Consider the following 22,467-nt stretch of genomic DNA (forward strand, 5'->3'; position numbering starts at 1 on the left):
TCGCGGCAAGTGGGTATGGACGTGTGTGGAGATGGAGAGAGTAGTGTGTGAGGGCAGAGGTTGTCCATGGGAAGTCGGAATGGTGAGGGGCAGATGGAGGAAGTATTATGGACTGGACTTAAAAGCTAGCGCAGATTCAAACAGCAGTTTTGCCTCCACATAGCAAAGCACTTGCTTAATGGAGGGGAAGAGACTTGTAGAGACAGAGGATGCAGGATCTATTAGAGAGAAGAACACGGGTAGATGAGGATTTGCAAAACAATATAAAAATGATAAAGAATTAAAACCGCACTCTATGATGCTAACATGCTAATCTAGTCCAAATACTTGTTTATGTTAGTTGAAAAATAAAGTTCTAAATAAGGCGTTTTACAGACTCTTCACCCATTCCACCTAGGTGACAAGAGGAGTTTAATGCAACCCATCTCTTCACCCCATTACTCTTTGGCCGTATAATGAAAACAATATCGTATAAACTGACAAAATGTTTTGGGGCAGAGACAATTAAATAACTTTGGAAGGGTGATGCTGAGGTAGATGGAGGCTAACACTGTCCTTTGTTAGTCCCCTCTACAGGGAACGATAATATGATGCAAAACTGTCACATTTTATAACAGCTATATTGTTTCTTGTGAGGTTTAGTGGCAATTGTCGCTTGAGGCCAAAGTTCTTTCAGTCCATACCTACACTAAATAACCTTTTCAGAACGTTGCCCACTTTTTCTTGTGAATTGGAAAATATCTCTTTGCAGTAATGAGAGAACTGACTCAATACCATCTCCAACCAGCTGGCATATAGTGTGTAAATAGATAGACAAGGGCAGATTATTATCTTAACTTTCAACAAAGAATATACCCCATTCTCCTACACCCCTAAAATATCATGTTCTGACATGTTCCGAGGCCACTCAATATAAAATAATATCTTAAAGAAATCTAAATAAATTTCACATTATATTTCATAAACCCCAGCGAATGCAAGAGGTTTGCCGTAGTCTGGAGGTGGGAGACAACTGTCTGGGGTGAGTTCGCCTTCAACAGGCAATCATCGAGGTAGGGGAAGACTGGGATCCCTAACCTGCGCAGATGAGCTGCCACCACTACCATCCCTTTCGTGAACACCCGAGGGGCACTGGTAAAGCCAAAGGGGAGCACAGTAAACTGAAAGTGCTCGTGACCTACCACAAATCGTAGGTAACGCCGGTAGGCCAGCAAGACGGGAATGTGGAAGTATGTGTCTTACAAGTCCAACGCTACCATCGAGTCTCCGGGATCCAGGGAAGATAGGACCTCAGCCAATGTCAATATTTTGAACTTCTCCTTTTTTAGGAAGAGATTGAGGGACCGAAGATCTAATATAGGTCGAAGACCTTTGTTCTTTTTGAGAACCAGAAAGTAGCGGGAAAAGAAACCACGACCTACTTCTGGCAACGGAACCCTCTCTGTAGCTCCTTTGGCCAAAAGGGCCTGGACTTCCTCACGGAGAAGCGCCATATGATCCTCTGATATCTGACTGTATGAAGGTGGCATGGCTGGAGGAGATATCTCGAAGGGGAGGGAGTAGCCCCTTCAGACAATTTGGAGTACCCACCTGTCCGAGGTAATGGCTTGCCATTGGGGCAGGTGATAGCGTATCCTGCCACCTACTGGCTCCTGATGTACCTGCGGACTAGGAAGACTTGGAGGCTGAGGACGGGGCAGGGGTGGGATTGGGTGACCTGCTGGCTCCCTGTTCCCTGGGAAGGGGCTGTACAGCATGCGCGGGTCTGTGGCCAGGTGGAAAAGGACGCAGTTGGGTGTCCCTGCCGTAGCCACGAAAGGGGCAAAAGGCAGACTGCTGGGGTCTAGGTGCAGGCGCGAGGACAAAGGACAGGGCTGTGGTTCAGGAATCCTTAAAGCGGTTGGGTGCCCCTGCCGTAGCCACAAAAGGGGCTAAAGGCGGACTGCTGGGGTCTAGGTGCAGGCGTGACGCCAAGGGACAGGGCCGTGGTTCAGGAATCCTTAAAGCGCTTGAGGGCCGAGTCCACCTTGTCTCCGCAGAGACGTGTGCCATCAAAGGGCATGTCCATCAAGGATTGCTGGACATCCCCCAAAAAGCCAGACGTTCTCAGCCAGGCGTGGCGTCAATGCCACAGTCGATGCAACCGATCTGCCCAGAGTCTCGGTCGTATCCAGTCCACAACGAATCATGAACTTAGCTGCATCCCTCCCATCTGTTACGGCTTGGGACAGGACAGCCCGGGCCTCCTCCGGAACTGCAGACAGCACTTGTGGGACCGTATCCTAGAGAGTGTGGGAATAGCAGCCCAAAAGGCATGCGGTGGTGTTCACGGACCGCAGCGCTAGACTGTTGGAAGAAAACAACTTCTTCCCCAAATTATCCAGACTTTTTGATTCCCTATCCGGGGGTGCAGCAGGGAATGCAGCCGGCTGAAGAAGAAGCCTGGATGACAAGGCTCTCAGGCGTGGGGTGTTGGGTCAGGCATTTTGGGTCTGACGGCGCAGGCCGATGGCAGCAGGCAATCGTCCTGTTCATAGGAGCCCCTGTGCTGGGTCTGGGCCAAGAACCCAAAAGGACGTCTCTCAGTGCTTTATTGAAGGGTAAAAGGGGCTCAGAAGAAGACCTTGGTTAAATCACGTCGGTTAGGATGTTAGGCCAAACCTGCACAGAAGGAAGCTCGAGGTCCAAGACCTCAGCTGCCCTTCTCACCACCACAGAGTAAGAAGCACCCTCCTCCATAGCCACGCTCGGAGGAGAGAGCATACCAGTGTCAGGAGAGGTGTCTAGTCCACTGGCATCACCCAAATCTTGCACCTAGTCCATTTGTGGGTCAAGCTGGTATTCTAAAGGGTCCAGCAACCCCTCTATACTCTCCCCGTATCCATACCCACAAGAATAAGGGTCTGGATCAACCCTGGTTCCAGGAAAGCCTATAGAGAATGGTATCGGCATTGATTGATGTCGTTCTGGCTCCGGGTCATCGGTTAGGAGTATGGGATCGAGGTCGATTGTGGGCTCAACCAACGTCGGGAGGGTCGACATCTGACCCGATGCTGGGGAGGGTCACCGTGGCATGACCGGCATCGGGACGGATCCACGATTAGATCCGGAGGGGCCCTCCGGAGCAGAGGCCGAAGCCAATGGCTTTGAAACCGAAAGTACCCCAAACTGACTCACCTGTGCCCAAAGGCTCCGAAGGGGGGGGTCGGACCGCCCAAAAATGAGGCGCATGGCCTCGTAAAACTTTGAGCTGGGCGGGGGTGGCTCTGGAGGTCGGGGAATCACAGAGCCGACCCAGAAGAAGGCTCAGTTGACGGAGGCCTAGAGCCTCAATGCTTTTCCCGCATCGTATCATCCGATCAACGGGGTGAAGTCGAAGAACGGTTGTCTTTCTTCAACAACTTCTTCTTGTAACCTGAATGTCCCGATGACTTGGAGGACGAAGAGTGGTGGTGACTCCGTGGCCAATCTCGAGCCTTCTTCTCGAACGGGACCGTGAGTGCCACGGAGTTGAGTGTCGGGCCGCCATGAGCTTTCGGGATCACTCTCTCAAAGCCTTCGGGTTCATGGCCCGACACTCTGAGCACAACTTCGGGTCGTGATTGCGCTCTAAACACCATAAGCACACGAGGTACGGATCCATCACCGACATAGTTCGGTGACCGGAGTTGCAGGGCTTGAATCTGGTCTTGCGGGACATCCCTTGACGCATCCACGAACTCGTAAAAAATACGACAAAAATTTCAACGTAGTCAAAAAATTACTGAGGTAGCTCTTCCCCAGATCTGCACGTAGGCTGGTGCAGAAAGAAAATAACTGACGTCAGCGCGTCAGAGTGGTGCCTAATACGACCACAACGTCATCACAGCGAGCACAACGCCAACGACGCCAACGGAGTCTACTGACGCCACCTGATGGCACACAGAAGTACTGCTCTAAGAAAATTTCTCAGAATCCAGTCTGACGCCTGGGGAAATTCAAAGGTCAGGAATCTGCAACTAGAAGTCTCTAGCAGAGATAGTAGCATGTGACCAATGTCTAAGGGCTGTATCTTGGACCATAGTCTCTTTCGATCTACCTTGTTGAAGGCATTACCAAAACCAAAACCAAAACAATATTAAACAGGGCATTTGTTTAGTGTTACCTGTTTACCATCAATCATGTTCAGGGTCAGAAGACCATCATTAGTGCTGGAAAAAAACCTCTAAAATCCATGTGGCCCAATCCAGAATTTTGTTTCTAATTGGACCGCCTTCAATTCGCTCAGCAAAAACGTAGCAAAAAAAAACTTTGCCCTAAGCATTAAGCATGGCAATGAGCCAATCAGTTTTTCACCACTCTCAGAAAACTTTTGAATATAAAGAAATTAGAATAGATTGTAACCAAGAAGGGATGATGACAGTTTCTAAAGCATGGTCGAACAGAGACTTAAGAAGTTCAGACCAGAGAAGGACATCAGCCATTACAATTGTAGCACAGAGACCATTTGGTTCTGGAGCACAAGAACTGTTTTAGTAATCAGCTTCTGAATCTGACTGGAAAGCATAAAATGCTCTAGTTGGAATAAAAAAAGATAAAGACGGAAGGCAGTTAGTATTACCACCACATAGTTCTGAGATGAGGTTCTGCAGCTCTGCTTCACCAATTTTAAGATTAGGCCTGTTCTTTAAAGCTGGATCGCTCACAGATATTTCAGGACAGAAGACTTTGCAAGCCTTACTCTGACACATGGCTAAACAACTGGCCAATTTAAGTTCCAGAAACTCCCTTTTTGTCAATCAGAGAATAACTTTGTAATCTCTGTAGTCTTCCAAGAGAGCAGCCTTGCTGGTAGAGGAATGGGGCGATTTATTCTGGGATCAGTTACCTATGGCAAAGATTTTTCTTCTCTTTCAATCCTTGTTAATCAGAGGTTGATCAGATTGACACCATAGGAAGAAGCAGAACAATCTATTGAATATTTGATTAGTTTCAATGCAATTTAACAAATTGTACCACGTCTTCCAATCCACATTGTGGGTCTCATTACGATCCTGGTCTAATTACCGCCAGGGTTGCAGTGGTGGTTGGATCGCCGCTAATGCGGTGGTCAGAGCTCCATATTATGACTGCGGCGAACCCCCAGCACCACCAGATTATGGCTACAAGTCTGGTGAAGACAGGATGCAGGGGGCTCCAGTGGGAACCTTGTACTCACTGCCCATGCACTTTGCATGGGTAGTGCACGGCCCCCCCTTCCCAGCCCCATCACAATGTTCACTGTCTATTTTGCTGGGCCAGCAGGTGGAAACCGAGTTGGGCCGTAATGGGCCTGGGGGTGAGGCTGTCACACTGGCGACAACCTACTCATCGGGACTTCGGTGGATGGGCTTTTCCGTCCACCAAAGTCATAAGGCCCTGTATGTCTGCATGCAAAGATGTATGTCCTGACTCATCCAGAGTTTTAGACAAATATAAAATTTTCAATATATTAGAAGGTGTCCATCTAACCACCTAGGAGCTCCCTGATAAAATTTGGTTTGTGCTGGAAGAATGTAGAAACTATCTTCGGGCATTAATACCCCAAAGGAGCACTCCAAAAAACAGTGAGGTGTTTCGGCAGTGGGGAAATCTACTGTTAGATAAAGTGTCCACCAACAGTAAAAAGTAACTTATTCTTCAGATGAATACTGCTCACATTCTGAAGCAGTACTAAAGCAGTGCTGCAGCAAGGAGGTGGGCCTGTGGAGTGAGCCTACCTCCAGGAAGTCCTGCAGATATAGAAGGCAAAATTACCTTATCTGTGGACTTCAGAATCAATGCAGTAGTGTCTGGTGAAGGTATGGCCATATGCCCGTGTGGCTCCCTAGAAAATATCCAAGACAGGAACACCCCAGGCAAGGGCTGGAGAGGCAGCTTTCAACATGGTGATGGTGTAATGAGCCTTAATGCTCTCAGAAGAAGACCTCCATAGCTGGAGTCTTAGAGCCCAACAATGCTGGGTTTATCAAGCATGTATCAAGATGAAGGCAAAATTAGGATCCCACAGCAGTATGTTAAAGACAGGGACATTAGAATTGTGCTATTCTGTGGCTGCAGCGTTTTCGGCATAAGTGTAGATTTGCCGTTATTGCCACATAATCCATGTTTGTTTCTAACTCGAAAGGATTAAAAAATACTAAAAACCCTGACATGTGTTGCTGCACAGTAATGCCCTATGCTGCACAGTTGCAGGTCTACTTCCAGTTGCTGACTGCTGTATTTAGTTCTTATACTGATACTAACAAGATTAAACCTTTTCCCCATACAGCGATAATCTGTAAAAATGTCAAAATAGTGACATAATACTGCTACAAAACGTGCCATATTAAGCCACAAAATGTGCCAGTTCTTGCCCCATAATTTATTCATCCCTACTGCATAATTTGGCCATTGGATGACACACAATTTCAGAGGCCCTCAAATGGGGTAAATTTATGTGATAGTTCCACTCTAAGAAAAACTCCTTTCACCTTACCATTATACTTTAGGGTAACGACCTTTGTATTTTTTAGTTAGACAATTCAATTCTGAAAAATAATTAGCAATAAAATGAATTCAGAGACAGATCTGCTGAAATTGGTCACCATAAAGCAGTTACATGTAGTACATAAGAGTATGAAGCTTCTGTGCAAGTGTATGCAAAAACAGAACATATAATCCACAATGGGTGAATACATAACTTTGCTAATTCGAAAAGTCATTCAAAGCAAGGTTAAATGCCAGTCCATTAATATTTGAATAAGCCAAGGACCAATTGCTGAAAATAGAAATAAAATTGTGGTCTTTACAGCAACAGTGAAGTAGGCTATGTTTGCAGGAAAAAGAAATGATCTTGTTTGTCCTTGTCTTCTACTTTGTAATCAATATCAGTAGTCTGAATCAATACTCCTTTCTCGATATAGCTGTGATAATCTCCACCCTCGCCCAGACCCCTAATCTCCCCCCCCCCCTGCCCCGCTAGGACCTCAGACCCCAACACAGCCGCCACCAACCTGCACCGCTGGTTAAAAGACTGCGCCAACACCCTCGCACTGCTAAAAAAAAACACTTTAACACCCCGCACAGAATCAAGGCCAGCTGGTTCACCCCAGATTTTCAGAATCCAAACGACGTAGCAGCAGAATGGGAAAAAACTGGCGCCGTGACCCCACCATCTCCAATCGCTTCACCTTCCAGGAGGCCCTACGCAGACATCACCAACTGATACACACCGCCAAAAGGACCCACTTCAAAAACCGCATCGACACCAACGCTCACAACACCAAAGAACTCTTCAACATCATCCAAGATCTAACCACCCCGAAGGCATGCTCCAATGAACCCCCGCCATCACAGGAGCTCTGCAACTCACTTGCATCCCACTTCCATCAAAGATAGAAGATATCCACAACAGCTTCAACTCCAAATCCTACCAGCTAACTACGAACACCCTTGAACCCTACGCTCCAAGAAACACCCACCTCCTCCACACCTGGACCCCGGTCAACACAGAAGACACTGCGAACACCATGGCCACCATCCACTCCGGACCTCCATCGGACCTCTGTCCACACCACATCTTCAACAAAGCCAACACCATCATCAACCCCCATCTCTGCCACACCATCAACAGTTCCTGCGAATCAGCCACCTTCCCAGAGAGATGGAAGCACACAGAAATCAACGCCCTGCTAAAGAAACCTAAGGCAGACCCTGACGACCCCAAGAACTACCAACCAATCTCCCTCCTCCCTACCCAGCCAAGGTAATCGAAAAAATTGTGAATAATCAACTATCCCGGTTCCTGGAAGACATCAAGGCACTCAACACCTCCCAATCCGGATTCTGCAAAAACCACAGCACCGAGACCGCACTCATTGCTGCAACAGACGACATCAGGACCATGCTAGACAAAGGAGAAACAGCAGCACTCATTCTCCTGGACCTCTCCGCAGCTTTCGACACGGTATGCCATCACACTCTCCGCACACACCTCAACAACGCTGGAATCCGCGACAAAGCCCTGGAATGGATATCATCATTTCTCAAGGACAGGACCCAAAGAGTTTGCCTCCCGCCGTTCCTATCAGAAGCCTCCAATATCACCTGTGGCGTCCCTCAAGGATCTTCACTCAGCCCCACACTTTTCAACATATACATGGCCCCCTTCAGCAACATCGCACGAACACACCACATCAACATAGTCTCCTACGCCGACGACACTCAGCTCATCATCTCCCTCACGAAAGATCCCACCACTGCAAAGGACAACCTCCACAACGGACTCCATGCCATAGCCAGCTGGATGGAATCAAGCTACCTCAGGCTAAACACAGTCAAGACAGAATTACTCATCTTCGGCACCAACCCCTCAGCCTGGAACGACTCCTGGTGGCCCACCTCCCTAGGATCCGTACCCTCACCCACACATGCAACCTGGGTTTCATCTTGGATTCCACACTCAGCATGACTCAGCAGGTCAATGCCATCTCCTCTTCCTGCTACTACACCCTCCGCCTGCTCCGCAGAATCTTCAAATGGATTCCCATCGAAACCAGGAAAACAGTCACCCACGCCTTGGTCAGTAGCCGATTGGATTAGGGAAACACCCTATATGCAGGAATAACAAAAACTCCAAACAAAACTGAAAAGGATCCAGCCGCACGCCTCATTCTGGACATTCCACGCTGCGACCACATCTCACCCCATCTCAGAGACCTACACTGGCTACCAGTATTGAAGAGGATCACTTTCAAAATCCTCATCCACGCACACAAGGCCCTCCACAACACGGGTCCGACCTACCTCAACGACAGACTCACCTTTCACCCCCCCCCCCCCACAACCTTCGCTCTGCCAACCACGCCCACGTTCCTTGCATCCGCCACACGACCACCGGAGGAAGATCATTCTCCTACCTTGCCGCAGAGATCTGGAACTCCCTACCACTCCACCTCCGCCTGACCGATGACCTTCTATCTTTCAGGAAACACCTTAAGACTTGGCTTTTTGACCAGTAGCTCCACCACCCCCAGCGCCTTGAGACCTACCGGGTGAGTAGTGTGTTTTACAAACCCCTGATTGATTGATTGATTGATTGATTGATATAATTTTTTCTTGTAAAAGGGTCTGCTGAGTTTAAATTGAAACCAGTGATTATAGATTGTGGCTGGCTAGTCTCAGTATTATACACTGGTGATCGTCATTAGTCACAACTTTTTTATATGGTTTGGTCTCCTTACTATCCATATTTAAATGAGAGTTTGCTGTCCTAACTGGAGATTCGCTGTCTTATTGCAGTCAGAACTGCTAAATGAAAGCAAGAACCTGCAGGTTCAGGGAAACAATCCAATCCTCGTGCTCCAAGGCTAGCCAATCGTGTGCGAGAGTAAGCATCTTGAATTTCTCCTTTTTGAGGCAAACTTTAGCTGAAGATGGGACTGAATCTGGGACGGAAACAAGACTGGATCTGGCAAAAGTATGAATGGGGCCCGATGGGTATGCTGAGCCAGAAGATGCACCAAAGGGAGCAGGAATGAATTTAAAGCTCTGCAGCATGGTCTCCTGGGAGATTTCAATTTGCTGCAGGGTCGATGGTAGCCTGGGAATTCACTCAGCATCGGGTTTCTTGAACTAAGACTGTGAAACCTTTCCTCTTGTGACAGTAGCAGTGTCATGTTAACTTTTTCTTTTTTTACTTGTTCCTCTTTTTCACTTTCAACTTTTTTAATCTCTGGTGCTGAGGTACAACAGGCAGATATTGTATTGATCTGAAACAAACATCTACTGCCGGCACAAACAAGAAATTAGTTATTTACCCTTTAACTCCAGTTATCCAACATTGATATTTTTCAAATAGCCATGTTCTTAAATCGTTAGGCTGGGAATCCTCAGTAACTTTAGATAGCAGCAGAAAAAAGTAAATAGCCACTGGCCTCAACAACAATAGTTGTTTAGTATCCATCTACCTCTGATGCGATACTAAATTTCAGCCAACAAAGTCACCACAGCTATATTTAACAGCATGAAAAGTATATATCATAGCAATGATCGTCTGACCAGGCAGAGAAGGGAGTCTTGCATGTGAATATATAAAACATGTCGACCTTGGAGAACTGGGGTTTTGGTAAGTAATTATTCCTTCTCTGGAATTGGATCTTTCATATATTCACATGCTTGATTCAGAAAAGCAAGCAGTACTTAACATTTAAATACAGCAGGAAGCAGCTCAATGTATTGAAACAGGTTGCAAAGAGTTGCTTGACCCACTGCAGAGCTGAATGCTGCTTTCACATCAGGAAGTAATGCCTGATAAAGGTATGGTTGCTTTTCCACAAGGCTGTCGGATAAGCAGCATACAGTGCAGCTGTTCCTGACAGGCTTTTAGTACAGTGCACCCTTACTGTTAACAGGACTGGATGCTTTGCCTTGTGACAGAAGATAATACAGGAACTGAAGTCCTCATCTGGGAACAACATCTTACAATTGAATGACACATGGTGGCCCACAGCAGCAGACCATGCCTGCAAGCTATCTATGAAGAAACAAGTTGCCTGCTTCTACACCCTTTGCATGTTCCACAAGATCTCCAGATGGTTCCCAGCAGACACCAGAAGGAGTGTCACTCAGGCCCTCATCACCAGTGGACAGGATTACAGAAACACACTCTACGTACGATAAAACTCCAGACAAAGAATTCAGCGGCAATCGACCTCTCCAGAAGGACCCACTCACACCACAACTCAAAAAAACTTCACTGACTCCCAATTCAGAAGAGATGCCAGTTCAAGATGCTGCCCCCAATTTCAAGGCCCCGCACAACAAAGGACCAGCATACATCAACAAACGCCTGACCTTCCACCAACTGACCGGACACCTGATCAGCTTATCTCTCCTTCACAGACACCTCACTGATCAGTCGAGCTAACAGCAGAGGGCGTTCCTTCTTGCACCTGGCAGCCAAAGCTTGCAACAACCTGCCCCTGCACCTCAGGACCGCACCGTTACTCCATCGATTCAGAAAATAACTAAAGACCTGGATGTTCAAATGATCATTCCTCCACATACAGCTCCTTTGCCTTGAGACCCTCACAGGTGATTTATTGCACTCTATAAATGTTTGTTTGATTGATGCAGGCAGACATAAAACATGCAATGCCTTGTTTAGACAACAGACAGCCTCTTCCTGGATGGCAGGATGAGACAAATATTTTATCTGAAGAACGCAAGTGTTAGTTTTATCCATGTAGAACCTGTTGCACCTGCAGAAGTCCAATGAATGCAAAGATCCACAGAAGTGGATAGGTCAGGGAAGAAAGACTGCAGGACAACAGGCTCATCAAGGTGAACGTTTATAGGGACTTTTGGCATAAATCTTGGGTTGGTCTGCAAAATCACCTTTTATTGGGTGAAGTGAAGATATGGCTCCCTTATGGAGAATGCTTGTAATTCTCCAACTTTCCCTGCTGAGGTAAGAGTGAACAGAAGCAATGTCTTTGATGGGATATTTCAGGTGTACTACCAGTACCGGTTGGCTCAACACAAAGTTTAGCTCTCACTGCAAGGACGCCTCGCGGAGGAAAGGCCCTAAAGAGTCCTTTCATGAATTGTTTTAGAATTCTCTGAGAGAATATAGATGAGAATGGAAGAATATTCTGTTGTTTGGAATCTGGAAATTGTGATCAAATGATTCCTCCACAATGAATATGTAAGACCACTTTTGGCTAGAAGTAGCAAGTAAAATAGCACATGATGGGGCAGTACAGAATTTAGGTTCATGGTGCAGAATATTTTCCACTTAGCGTTGTAAGTCTTAGTCTTGGATGGTGCATATGCCTGTGCTAAGATTTCTCTGCAGCCTGAAGGTGTATTCAGATGGTCATAATCCAAGTAATCAGAAATCATGCAGTCAGGCTCAGTGACTTGGGGTTGTGATGGAGAATCTCCCCCCACATGTGTCTGGGGAGGAGTCTGGGGCAATTCTTTAAATGAATTGGTGGGTATGCAGACAACCTCAATAGGCCACTGTACCAAAGGAGGTCATGCCACTGCAATCTGAATCAAGGTACAAGGATCCGTCTTCACCTCTGTCAGAGTTCTGAGGATGAAGGAAAATGGAGAAAAGGCATAAGCAAATATGTCTAACATTGTCTTTGAAAAGGTACAGCCCTCAGACTCTAATTGATGGAACCAGCTGGATTAATATCAGCATTTGTTTTTCTCCAGGAAGGCGAACAGGTCTATGGTTGGATGTCCTTCTTTTGAAACATTTTCTACTAGGTCCTGGTAGACTTTCCATTCTCTGCAATCTGGAGCGGTGCTGAAGAACATATCTGCCTGGTTGTTTTAACATCCTGGAAGAGGTTCTACTGCAATGTTCAACTCGCTAATGCTGGCCCAGACCCCATAGCATCTCGGTCTCTTCAGACAGAGAATAACAGCTTGTTACTTCTTGCTGCACTACTTGGAGATCTCGTTGTCTGTCTGGATGGCCCCTAACTCCAGGATGTTTATGTGTAGTGTTTTTGCCTGAAGAGATCAGAGGCCTTTTGTGAACACCTCCTGCAGGTATGCACCCCATCCTTCCATCAACAAATCTGTTGTCACTATTATCCTGTTTGTTGGAGGTTGGAACAGAAGACCTGTTTTCATAATTAATGAGATTCCATATCACAGCGGGGCTTGTTGGAGCAGTTTTGTTGCTTTTACAGTGTCGCTCCATGAGCCAATCACCTGCTTTCACTGGTGACCTCAACCATAACCTGCAGAAAGGCATTAGATCCCTTTGCGACATGAGACCCTTATGGGTTAATAGTTGCGCTTTATAAACCCTGATTTGATTTTGAATTGAGGCCAATGCAAGACAGCCTGAGACCTAAGAGGGATTGGTATATCCTGTTTGCTTGGAATGAAATGCTTTTGCCATGGCCTGGAGTTTAGTAACTCTTTCTTAACAGGGGAAAGCTTTCCACAGTTGTGTCCAAGACTGCACTTAGATTTCTGACTCTTATTCTTTGTCTCAGCTATCAGCCTTAAAACAAAAATTGCAATTAAAAGCACAGTTCATATAAACTTAAAACATGTATAGTGCAATCAAATAACACAGTGGCATCAGCACTGACACCCGTGTTCTCAACAGCTGTGAACAAAATCATGATGAAACATGAACAAGAAAGGATAAACAGGGAATACAGAAGCGAGGAGCCCCCTCAAAAGTGCTGCTCCGATGAAGACAATTAATTGATACATCAGCACAGAACGAGGCTGTATTAAAGTGCATGTGCAAGTGAGTGTTAGGTGGAGACCACAGAAAGCAAAAGACCTCCACAAGGGTTGTAACCATAAAGCCAATTGATACCTCAGAGCAGGATACAGAATCCAAAAATAAAATAAAATACAAAACACAAACAAGTCGTCAACCTTCAACACAGGTCAATAGTGCCTATGGGGTTTACAATTATAATCCAACATCCTACCAAAAGGTAGCTGGGCGTATAAACATTACAAGAATACAAGTATATAAAACACACACCAGAAGGCACAACCAACAGGATATCAGCTATAATAGATGTTCCACTGCCCTCATCAGAGTGTGCATCTTCTAAAAAGAATTGGAGATATATTGCTCTCTTTGGGTTTCTCACCAGCCTGAGTACTGGCCTAAGAGCAGCTGCCTCTGATATTGAGGTAAAATTGAGCTCTGCATAAAGTGCCAGTGAAGGGTGCCGGGCCCCAATCTCAGCAGAGCTCTTAAAAAGTAGTTCTGGGTCACTTGCAATGGACGTAAATGTATATATCACCAAAGCTCGGCCCAGTAGATTGCTACTGCTTTTTGTCTGTATATCTGTAAAATAATCGTAATACGTCTGGCACCTGCCTTTTTTCCAAACTTCAGGACTGCCCTAGCTATGTGTCTCAGGACTGTGGTTGCCTTCAGGACTGTGGTTGCCTTCAGGGTATGGTAAACCCATTGCAATTTTTCGGCAAACTGAAACCCCAGATAGTCATACCGCTTAACAGTCTCAATAGGCACACTGTTCATCAAAAGCTTACGCATAAAACTAGAGGATGGTCTCAGTACCATGCTCTTTGTTTTACAGCCATTGATGTTCAGAGATTTCTAATTGTAGTAGTATTAACCTGTGAACTGCATTTTCTGTTTACATCATCAGTACTGCATCATCAGCAAATAATTTTGCAAAACTTCTTCTGGCTATAACAGGGACATCTAGGGGTTCATTCAATAGATATTCCACTGCACCATTTAAGAAAATGCTGAAGAGTAGAGGCGCCAGCACACAGCCTTGCCATATGCCCTTTTCTACTGGGAAAGTTTCAGTGCACTAACTTCCCAGCCCATACCTAACTCTAGCAGTGTTTTCAGAATGAAGAGCCATTATTCCCCGTACCGAGGTGATATCAGCTCCCTGTTCGACTAGTGAATTCCACAACTTCTCAAAATCTACTTGGTCAAAAGCTACTTTCAGATACACTATTATTACATACAATGAAGATTTCCTTATGATTGTAAAGTTATATGAGATCATATATATTTAGGGCTTCCAGTTTTATCTTTTTATTATTTTGTATTTGCCTTTGTATTATCCATATTTATTTTTTGATCATCTTATTGGCATTTATCCATATTTATTTTGTGTTTTGAAAATAAATGGAGTTGTAAAATGGCACAGTTCCACATTTAACTGATGTACATACACTCATACTTTAATTTCTGTTGCGTTTTAGCAAATTAAGCAACCACATATAACAACATTATACCCTCAGGTTAGTATTACCATTATAATTTATATGTAAATTAACCTATGCTTATATTGAAGGAATTCTCAGTTTTTAACTCCCCCTGCTGTCTATCTCCGCAGGTGTTGGCCTGGAATTCATGAAAGGCAGCCTGGCGAGTCACTCACAAGAAGCACTATTTCTCCATGTTTAAATATAAATACAGACAAGAAACACATTGTTTTCGGTCTGTATTTATCTGTAGGAATCGGTTTTCGGTCTGTATTTATCTTTAGGAAACAGAAAAACTGGAAACAGGGCTATTTATTTATCTATATAGATACATATCTATATAGATATATAAATCAAACTCTTTGGTCAATAGTGCCTACACGTGAATTGAAACTAGCTTGTGCCTCTGTCATATTTCTGTGGCTATCAACCCAACACTGTAGCTGAATACACATTACTTTTCCTGCCTCATGCAGGAGGGAGATTGGGCAATAGTTAGAAAGACTGCTGTGATCACCCTTCTAGGATAAGAATGACTGAGCACCAGGAAGATGGAGAAATGTTCCCAGCAAGAGTCAAATTGAATATTTTGGTAAGGACACTAGTCTACCTGCCTGATAAACGTCAATAGGCACTGGGTCGGGCCTGGTACCTTATGTTTCATCATGGCATTCAATGTTCTCTCCACTTCCGGTACTAAGATGTTAATAGCACAGTGACATTCACAGGGATCCTCACACACTAGCGGGGAGCCAGGATTGCCTTTGGGCTCAACACTATACCACGCACTGAAATGTTGTACCCACAATGTCGGACTGACATGGCTTTCTAGTGTACTGTCTGCCTCCTTCTCCACCCACGTGACAAGTTCCCCTAAAATCTTAATGTTTTCATTAAGAGAATGCCCTCAGGAACTGCAAACTTGCCAGAGGATGGATGGAGGATCTTTCTGGGTTAAGGGTGAGTCTTAACTGTTGGAATAGGCTGATGCAGGCGGCTATAGAGGAATGAGCCTCCACCTTTGGTGGCCCTTTAAGCCCTTGGGTGCCCTGGACGTAACGGTTACATCCTGGGCAGCACCGCTCGGGTGCTCAGGACGTAACAGTTACGTCCAGATAGGGGCCCTCGGGGGAAGTGCTAGCGCTCCCCCAGATGGCATCACACACCCCTCACCCTTACCCCGTGGTGTCTGATGATGTCAGCGCACAATCGCACGCTGACCTCATCAGAGGCCTGCCCCTCAACGATGGAAGCTTGGCTTCCAGGGTGAATCGGAGGAGAAATGAAAAAGAATTTATCCTCTGGTCACGTGGAGGGGGCGACGAGAGGCATGAAAGGAGAAGAAAGGCCTCTCCTCTCCTTTCATGTGCCTCTCAGCATTTCTGCTGCCCGATCACGATGCGATCGGGCAGCAGAAATGCCACTAGACACCAAGGAATTTTTGTTTTTTTTATATATATTTACACATAAGGGGAGAGGCCTATTTTTTTTATATGTGAGGAGCGACCCCTTAGGCAAGGGTCACTCCCCTAGGGGGCAAAATTAACTCTAGGCCCTTCCTGCCCCCCTTGGGGGCAGATCGGACAATTTTTATTACGCCTATCAGCCCCCAAGGGTGGCAGAAACCACTAAACACCAGGGATTTGTATTTTTTTGCGTCAATTTCACACAAGGTGAGCGACCCCTGGGGGGCTTATTTATTTTAGGCCATTTAGACACCAGGGATTTTTTTGTTGTTGTTTATTTTACTTTTTTCTATGCGGGGACCGACCCCTTAGGCAAGGGTTGCTCCCCTGGGGTGCAAATTGCCCTTGGGGGCAAATCAGCATATTTTTATCACAATCTGCCCCCGGGGGGGGGGGGGGGTGGGAGGGAGCAGAAACCACTTATGCGCCAGAGATTGGTGTGTGTGTGTATGTCTGCGTGTTGTTTGGGAGGGGCAGCACCTTGGGCAAGGGTCTCTACCCATGGGGGCACATTACTGATCAGCCTATTTTTGGAAGGCCCATCTGCCCCCAAGGGGGACAGAAAGCCCACCAGGGAATAATTTTGTTATTACTTTTTTTTTTTTTTTTTTTTTTACAAAATAAGAGGTTGGGGGTATGGTTATACCTCAACCCCAAATAAATTGGGCCAAAGTTGTTCTGTCCACCAGTGCGCAGATGGGGCAATTACCCCCATTCCACACCCTAGGAGGCAGAAAGTCTACTAGAATCCAGGGAGTTTAAAAAAAAAAAAAAAAATAGTGGGGTGGTGGCTACCACAACCAGTTTGGGCCTGGTTATGCCCCCACCCCAACTGAAGGGGGTAACAGTCTTTCAGCTCCCCCCGCACACTAAAACATCTTATCCCACAGCAAGCAAGAGGACATTTGATTATTTGGGGTTTTGGTTTTACATTTGGGCCATGAGAGCTTGGCTAACTCTCAAAATTGTCCCACTTGGAATGGTGATGGCTGCACTTTTTGGACTTTGGGGCACTGCCATGTAAAAAAAATAATCCACAAGACCTAGACACATCTGAAAATTAAACATCTGGGTGATTCCAGGGTGGGGTGCTTCACATGCACCCTGCACCATTTTCTTACTCACAATGCCCTGCAAAATTTCCAACTTATGCTGGAAACGACACATTTTTCCCACATTTCTGTCATGGAACCTTCTGGAATCTGCAGGAATCCCCAATCTTCCTACCACCCAGCATTGACTCATCTATACCGATGCAAATGCTGCCCCACTTTTCAGCTTAAATTTTTATTTTATTTTTCTAACTGCCCTTTTGGACCTGCTTTGGTTCCCCCTCAATTTCGACTTGTTTTTGGCTCTTTACTGTCACTTGGCCCACCTACATAAATGAGGTATCATTTTTACCAGGAGACTAAGGGGAACGTTGGGGGGTAGAACATTTGTCCTGGTGCGGTGATCCCACACAGAAATGTGGGGGAAATCTTTTTTTTTTTTTAGCTAAATTTGAGGTTTGCTTAGGATTCTGGGTAAGAAAACACTGGGGGATCCACGCAAGTCACACCTCCCTGGACTCCCTCGGATGTCTAGTTTTCAGAAATGTCTGGGTTTGGAAGGTTTACCTGTATGGCTGTTGAGCCCAGGACTAAAAACGCAGATACCCCCGCAAAAACAGGTAGTTTTGTATTTGATCATTTTGATGTGTCCATGTTGTCTTTTGGGGCATTTCCTGTTGCAAGCACTAGGTCTACCCACACAATTGAGGTACAATTTTTATCGGGAGGCTTGGGGGAACACTGGGTGGAAGGAAATTTGTGGCTCCTCTCAGATCCCAGAACTTTCTGTCACTGAAATGTGAGGAAAACGTGTTTTTTGGCCATTTGTTGAGGTTTGCAAAGGATTCTGGGTAACAGAACCTGGTGAGAGCCCCACAAGTCACCCTATCCTGGATTCCCCTAGGTGTCTAGTTTTCAAAACTGCACAGCTAGGCACTTTCTAGAAAACACGCCAGTTTTCAGTGTAAAAATGTGATGTATCCATGTTGCCTTTCCTGTCGCGGGTGTTAGGCCTACCTACGCAAGTGAGGTACCATTTTTATTGGGACACTTAGGGGAACACAGAATAGAAGTGTTATTGCCCCTTGTCATTTTTTCCTTCCAAATGTAATGCAGTGTGTAAAAAAGATGTTATTTTCTGTAGGAAAACCTTGTAGGATCCACACAAATTACCCCTTTCTGGGTCGCATTAATGGTTCCACACCCATTTCTGTCACTAACTGGTAGGAGGCTAAAAGCACAAAAAATAGTAAAAATGGGGTATGTCCCACTAAAATGCCAGAATTGTGTTGAAAAATTGGGTTTTTTGGTTCAAGTCTGCCTGTTCCTGAAAGCTGGGAAGCTGGTGATTTTAGCACCACAAACCCTTTGTTGATGCCATTGTCAGGGAAAACACCACAAGCCTTCTTCTGCAGCCCTTTTTTCCCCATTCTTTTTTTTTTTAAACAAAATTTTCGCTGTATTTTGGCTAATTTCTTGGCCTCCTTCAGGGGAACCCACAAACTCTGTGTACCTCTAGAATCCCTAGGGTGTTGGAAAAAAAGGGGGCAAATTTGGGTGGGTAGCTTACGTGAACAAAAAGTTACGAGAGCCTAAGTGTGAACTGACCCAAATAGCCAAAAAAAGGCCTGCCACCTGAGGGGGGAAAAGGCCTGGCAGCGAAGGGGTTAATGAGCCACTTGTCCGCGTACAGGTAAACTTGGGGACCTTGTCTTCAAAGTAAGGAAGCTACTGATACCAGGCACTTTGTATAGATGAACAGTGCATACTTCGGACCAGATGTAAGCACCTCCAATTGATAGTGCTGCTCCAGCACAGAAAACAGCAAGCACTGCCTATGATTTTGATGTATAGCGATGTGAAACTACACTCCCTGAAGATCAATGGAAGGACTTCTTGAAATGTTACTATTCGGAAGGACTGTTTTTTTCAGGAATGTTTTCAAATTTTAAAAGTTTGGTATTGTTCTTTTCTAAGGTGCCTTTTAAGAGAAGGAGGAGAATCTCTTGCTGCATCTCCCACAAGTGCAAGTGATATTCTTTTCTGGGTAGACAGTGGGTGGCTTCTGTATAAATTCCAGAGTGTGACCAGATTGCTGGGTGCTTCAAACAGTTCAATCTATATTTAGCATTTACCAAACAGAGGCAAAAGTAGAGATTCTTCCACTGACTAGAAACACTCTGGCAGGTGCTTGTGGGGGTTGGGGAGTGGTGATTGAGTTCAGCTGGTGAAAGTAAAGCTCACTTCTGTTTGTTCTTGGATTATGTCCGGGAAACTCCTATGTTCTGCCATAGTCCCGGCACTGCCTGCTGCTTGAAGATTTTCCTTGACAATAACTTCATTGTCTTGGATTGATCTACACTGGGCTGTTGACACAATGATGGAGTCAGGTTGTGGGTGGCCAGTCAAGCACGCTGAAGTAGACTCTGGAACCCTGAGCTTCTCAAGGTGGGATATAACTGACTGAACTATGGCTGGCGTGTGCATTAGTTTAAGACTCTCTGGGCACACCACATCCAGGATCGGGATGGATTTTGTAGATTTCTCACAATGTTCTTTAAAATCATGTAGAAAACATTACTGCTTGCATGGACGTTATGGGGAGGTCAAGCTTTTTTTTTGCTCTTTCCCACGGGCATGAAAGTGGGCAACGTCATCTGGGGTAAATCAGGTTGTGAAGGTGACTGTTGTTTTCTTTACGAAGGATGCAGGCCTCTCAGTATTCATCATCATCATACTGTTCTTCCTCACAATGTTTTGAGACATACGGTCTCAGTCAGACCTGCTCTGCTCTTCCAAGTACCATGGTGTTGGTGGGACAGGATCTGGAACCGGGGCTGGCTTCATGGGAACAAGCAGAAGCAGACAGAGGGTTAGTGGAGGGAGTGGTGGTGGGGGTGCTGGCACCCAGGGAGGCGAAGTTGGCATTCGTGGTATCAGTGTTTGAGGCCGAGTTGCTATAGAAATAACCTCTAGGATGTGTCCATCATCTATTGGTCAATGAGTTACACGGGAGTTTGCTTCACAGGGATGGATGGACGCTGTGGTAAAGGTTGGTCATACCTGCTTGAGTGGCCTTCCATCACAAAGGTCTGAGGCTGATGTGTACACTCCTGCTGGTATTGCTCTTCCTTGTAATAATCCTCACCAGATTCAGGCACATAGTGTGTATCTGACTGGAAAGGAATGTAGAGTGTGTCCAACATTTGTTTCTGATCACTGACATCACCTTTCAATTCTGAAACCTGCATATGCCCCAGATGATGCACAGAAACCATCAGCGGCGAATACAGGAATGTTAAACACTGAAACGGGAATTCCGTTGAAGGGGTCACCACATGGAGGCTGAGAGGATAGAGGGGAGTTGAGGGTCAAGCTCTCCTTCCCTCAACCCCTTGCAGAGATGGCAGTCATCCTTGAACTATGATGTGAATGTACCCAGTGTAAAAAAAAAATCACATGGAATGCATTCTGAGCACGCACACTGATAAATATATTTAGCAGTGTAGTTTAGCCCTATGTATGGCATCGAGGGAAAAAAAAACATTTGTAATCTTTATGAGATAATAATATCTGTGCTAGACAATGCTCTTAATCCAGTTCTTGCACTCACAAGAAAGCCAACTAATACAAAATCTAATTTCAGAAAACACACAATCATTAACAGCAAGGCAGTTCTCATGCTAAAATTGACATTATAATGTACTAAACTGTACCTGAAACTCTGTAAATGCCTTCACATTTCATGCCATGTTTCTCAACATAATCTATACATTCACGAAACACTGCAGGAAGGCGTATTCCATCGTACATCATAGTCCTTTCTGCAGCTTCAATAAGGGGGATTCCAAACACTGGTCTTACACTTGGGACCTCAACTGGAGGTACCTCTGGCTCGGGTGTTGGTTTCTTCTTTTTCTTCTTCTCTTTCCACTGTTTTACAACATCAGCTGCTGTTAAGTCCTTTGATTTCTTCTCTTTGTGTTTTTCTTCTTTGTGTTTCTCTTCCTTATGCTTCTCTTCTTTGGGTTTCTCCTTAACTTTAAATTCCTTTTCTTTCTTTTTCGAAAAACTAGGCTTCTTAAAAACATGGATGCCTTTGGATCTCTTCATTTTAGATGGACTCTCGGCTTCATCACCCGAGCTGTCTTCTTGAAAAGCAGCATACCCTTCCGCTGCAAAAGTAAAAAAGAAAAAGGTGAGGTTGCAGTTACACTTCTTTTATCGGTATGAAAGCAACCCAGCAATTGTGCTATTATGATGTCACTACAAATGCTGACATAAAAAGCACTGGGTACAGTCTAAAACACATACAAACAAAGCTAGAGTTTGTTCTCAAGTATCCCCTCGGCACACACCTTCTCCCAGCCTTGTGACCACCTCTACATGTCCCAAGCTCATCAACAAGTGTCATCTCACCCCCAGCTCTTCCATTATAGCACAATGTCCTTTTGGTTAGTACTCTACAATAAAGAAACCAATGCAATACTGACACCATGACTTTCAACATCTTCTGTTTTAAGGAGAGGTGAGGCTGTAGATCTCTTGGCTACCCCTAACCATGTATCAATAAAACCGCATGGCATATTATACAAGCAGCATCAAGAAATCAACTAAAAGAGATAGAAAGTCTATTGGTATTCTGAAGTTGTTTTCAGAGACCTTGAAGTAATTTTACATTCTATGTTTTAACTCATGTAATAAGAATTTAATGGATGTGCACCCTTGAATATTCGGTTGTCTTTTTGGATCAGTTTGACAATTTGATTATATTATTTTTTAAGCGTATGGGAGCTTAACACAAATAAGAAAATACCCACTTAATCAAAGCAAAAGAGAGGAGCCAAACAAGTGAGCTGAAGGTCAGAATCCTTACACAGAGCTGCATGACCACGGCTGCTATTAATGTTAAATAAACTCAGGGTTTTTTTTTAAACTCTGGGAGGAATATGGTTTATTTTATGTTGTCTAGGCATAGTTATAATAGTAATATTGTATTTGTAAAGTACAAACTATAGCATACATGGATAGCTTCAATGTGATGACAGTTGACAACAGAAGGACCGCAAGATTAAATGAATATAAAAAAGATAAAACCACATAGAAAATGTGATTATAATATTACCCATACAGTTGTCTAAACTCCCTGTAAGCAGACAATCTGTCTTTTTGCAAACAACAGCTTGGGCTGTCTGGTATGC

The 22,467-nt window shown here is 45.1% G+C and overlaps 1 protein-coding gene across 1 annotated transcript in view; it reads right to left on the reverse strand.

Annotated features, from left to right (window-relative positions):
* RALBP1 (ralA binding protein 1) overlaps positions 1-22,467 on the reverse strand; it is a 211,957-nt gene that overhangs the window by 145,040 nt on the left and 44,450 nt on the right. The window contains exon 3 of the mRNA XM_069216586.1: positions 20,983-21,441. Within this exon, the coding sequence (XP_069072687.1) occupies positions 20,983-21,441 (459 nt within the window). The remainder of the gene's footprint in view (positions 1-20,982; positions 21,442-22,467) is intronic.

Source organism: Pleurodeles waltl, chromosome 2_1 (assembly GCF_031143425.1).
Source record: "Pleurodeles waltl isolate 20211129_DDA chromosome 2_1, aPleWal1.hap1.20221129, whole genome shotgun sequence".
In the NCBI taxonomy this organism is placed as follows: domain Eukaryota; kingdom Metazoa; phylum Chordata; class Amphibia; order Caudata; family Salamandridae; genus Pleurodeles; species Pleurodeles waltl.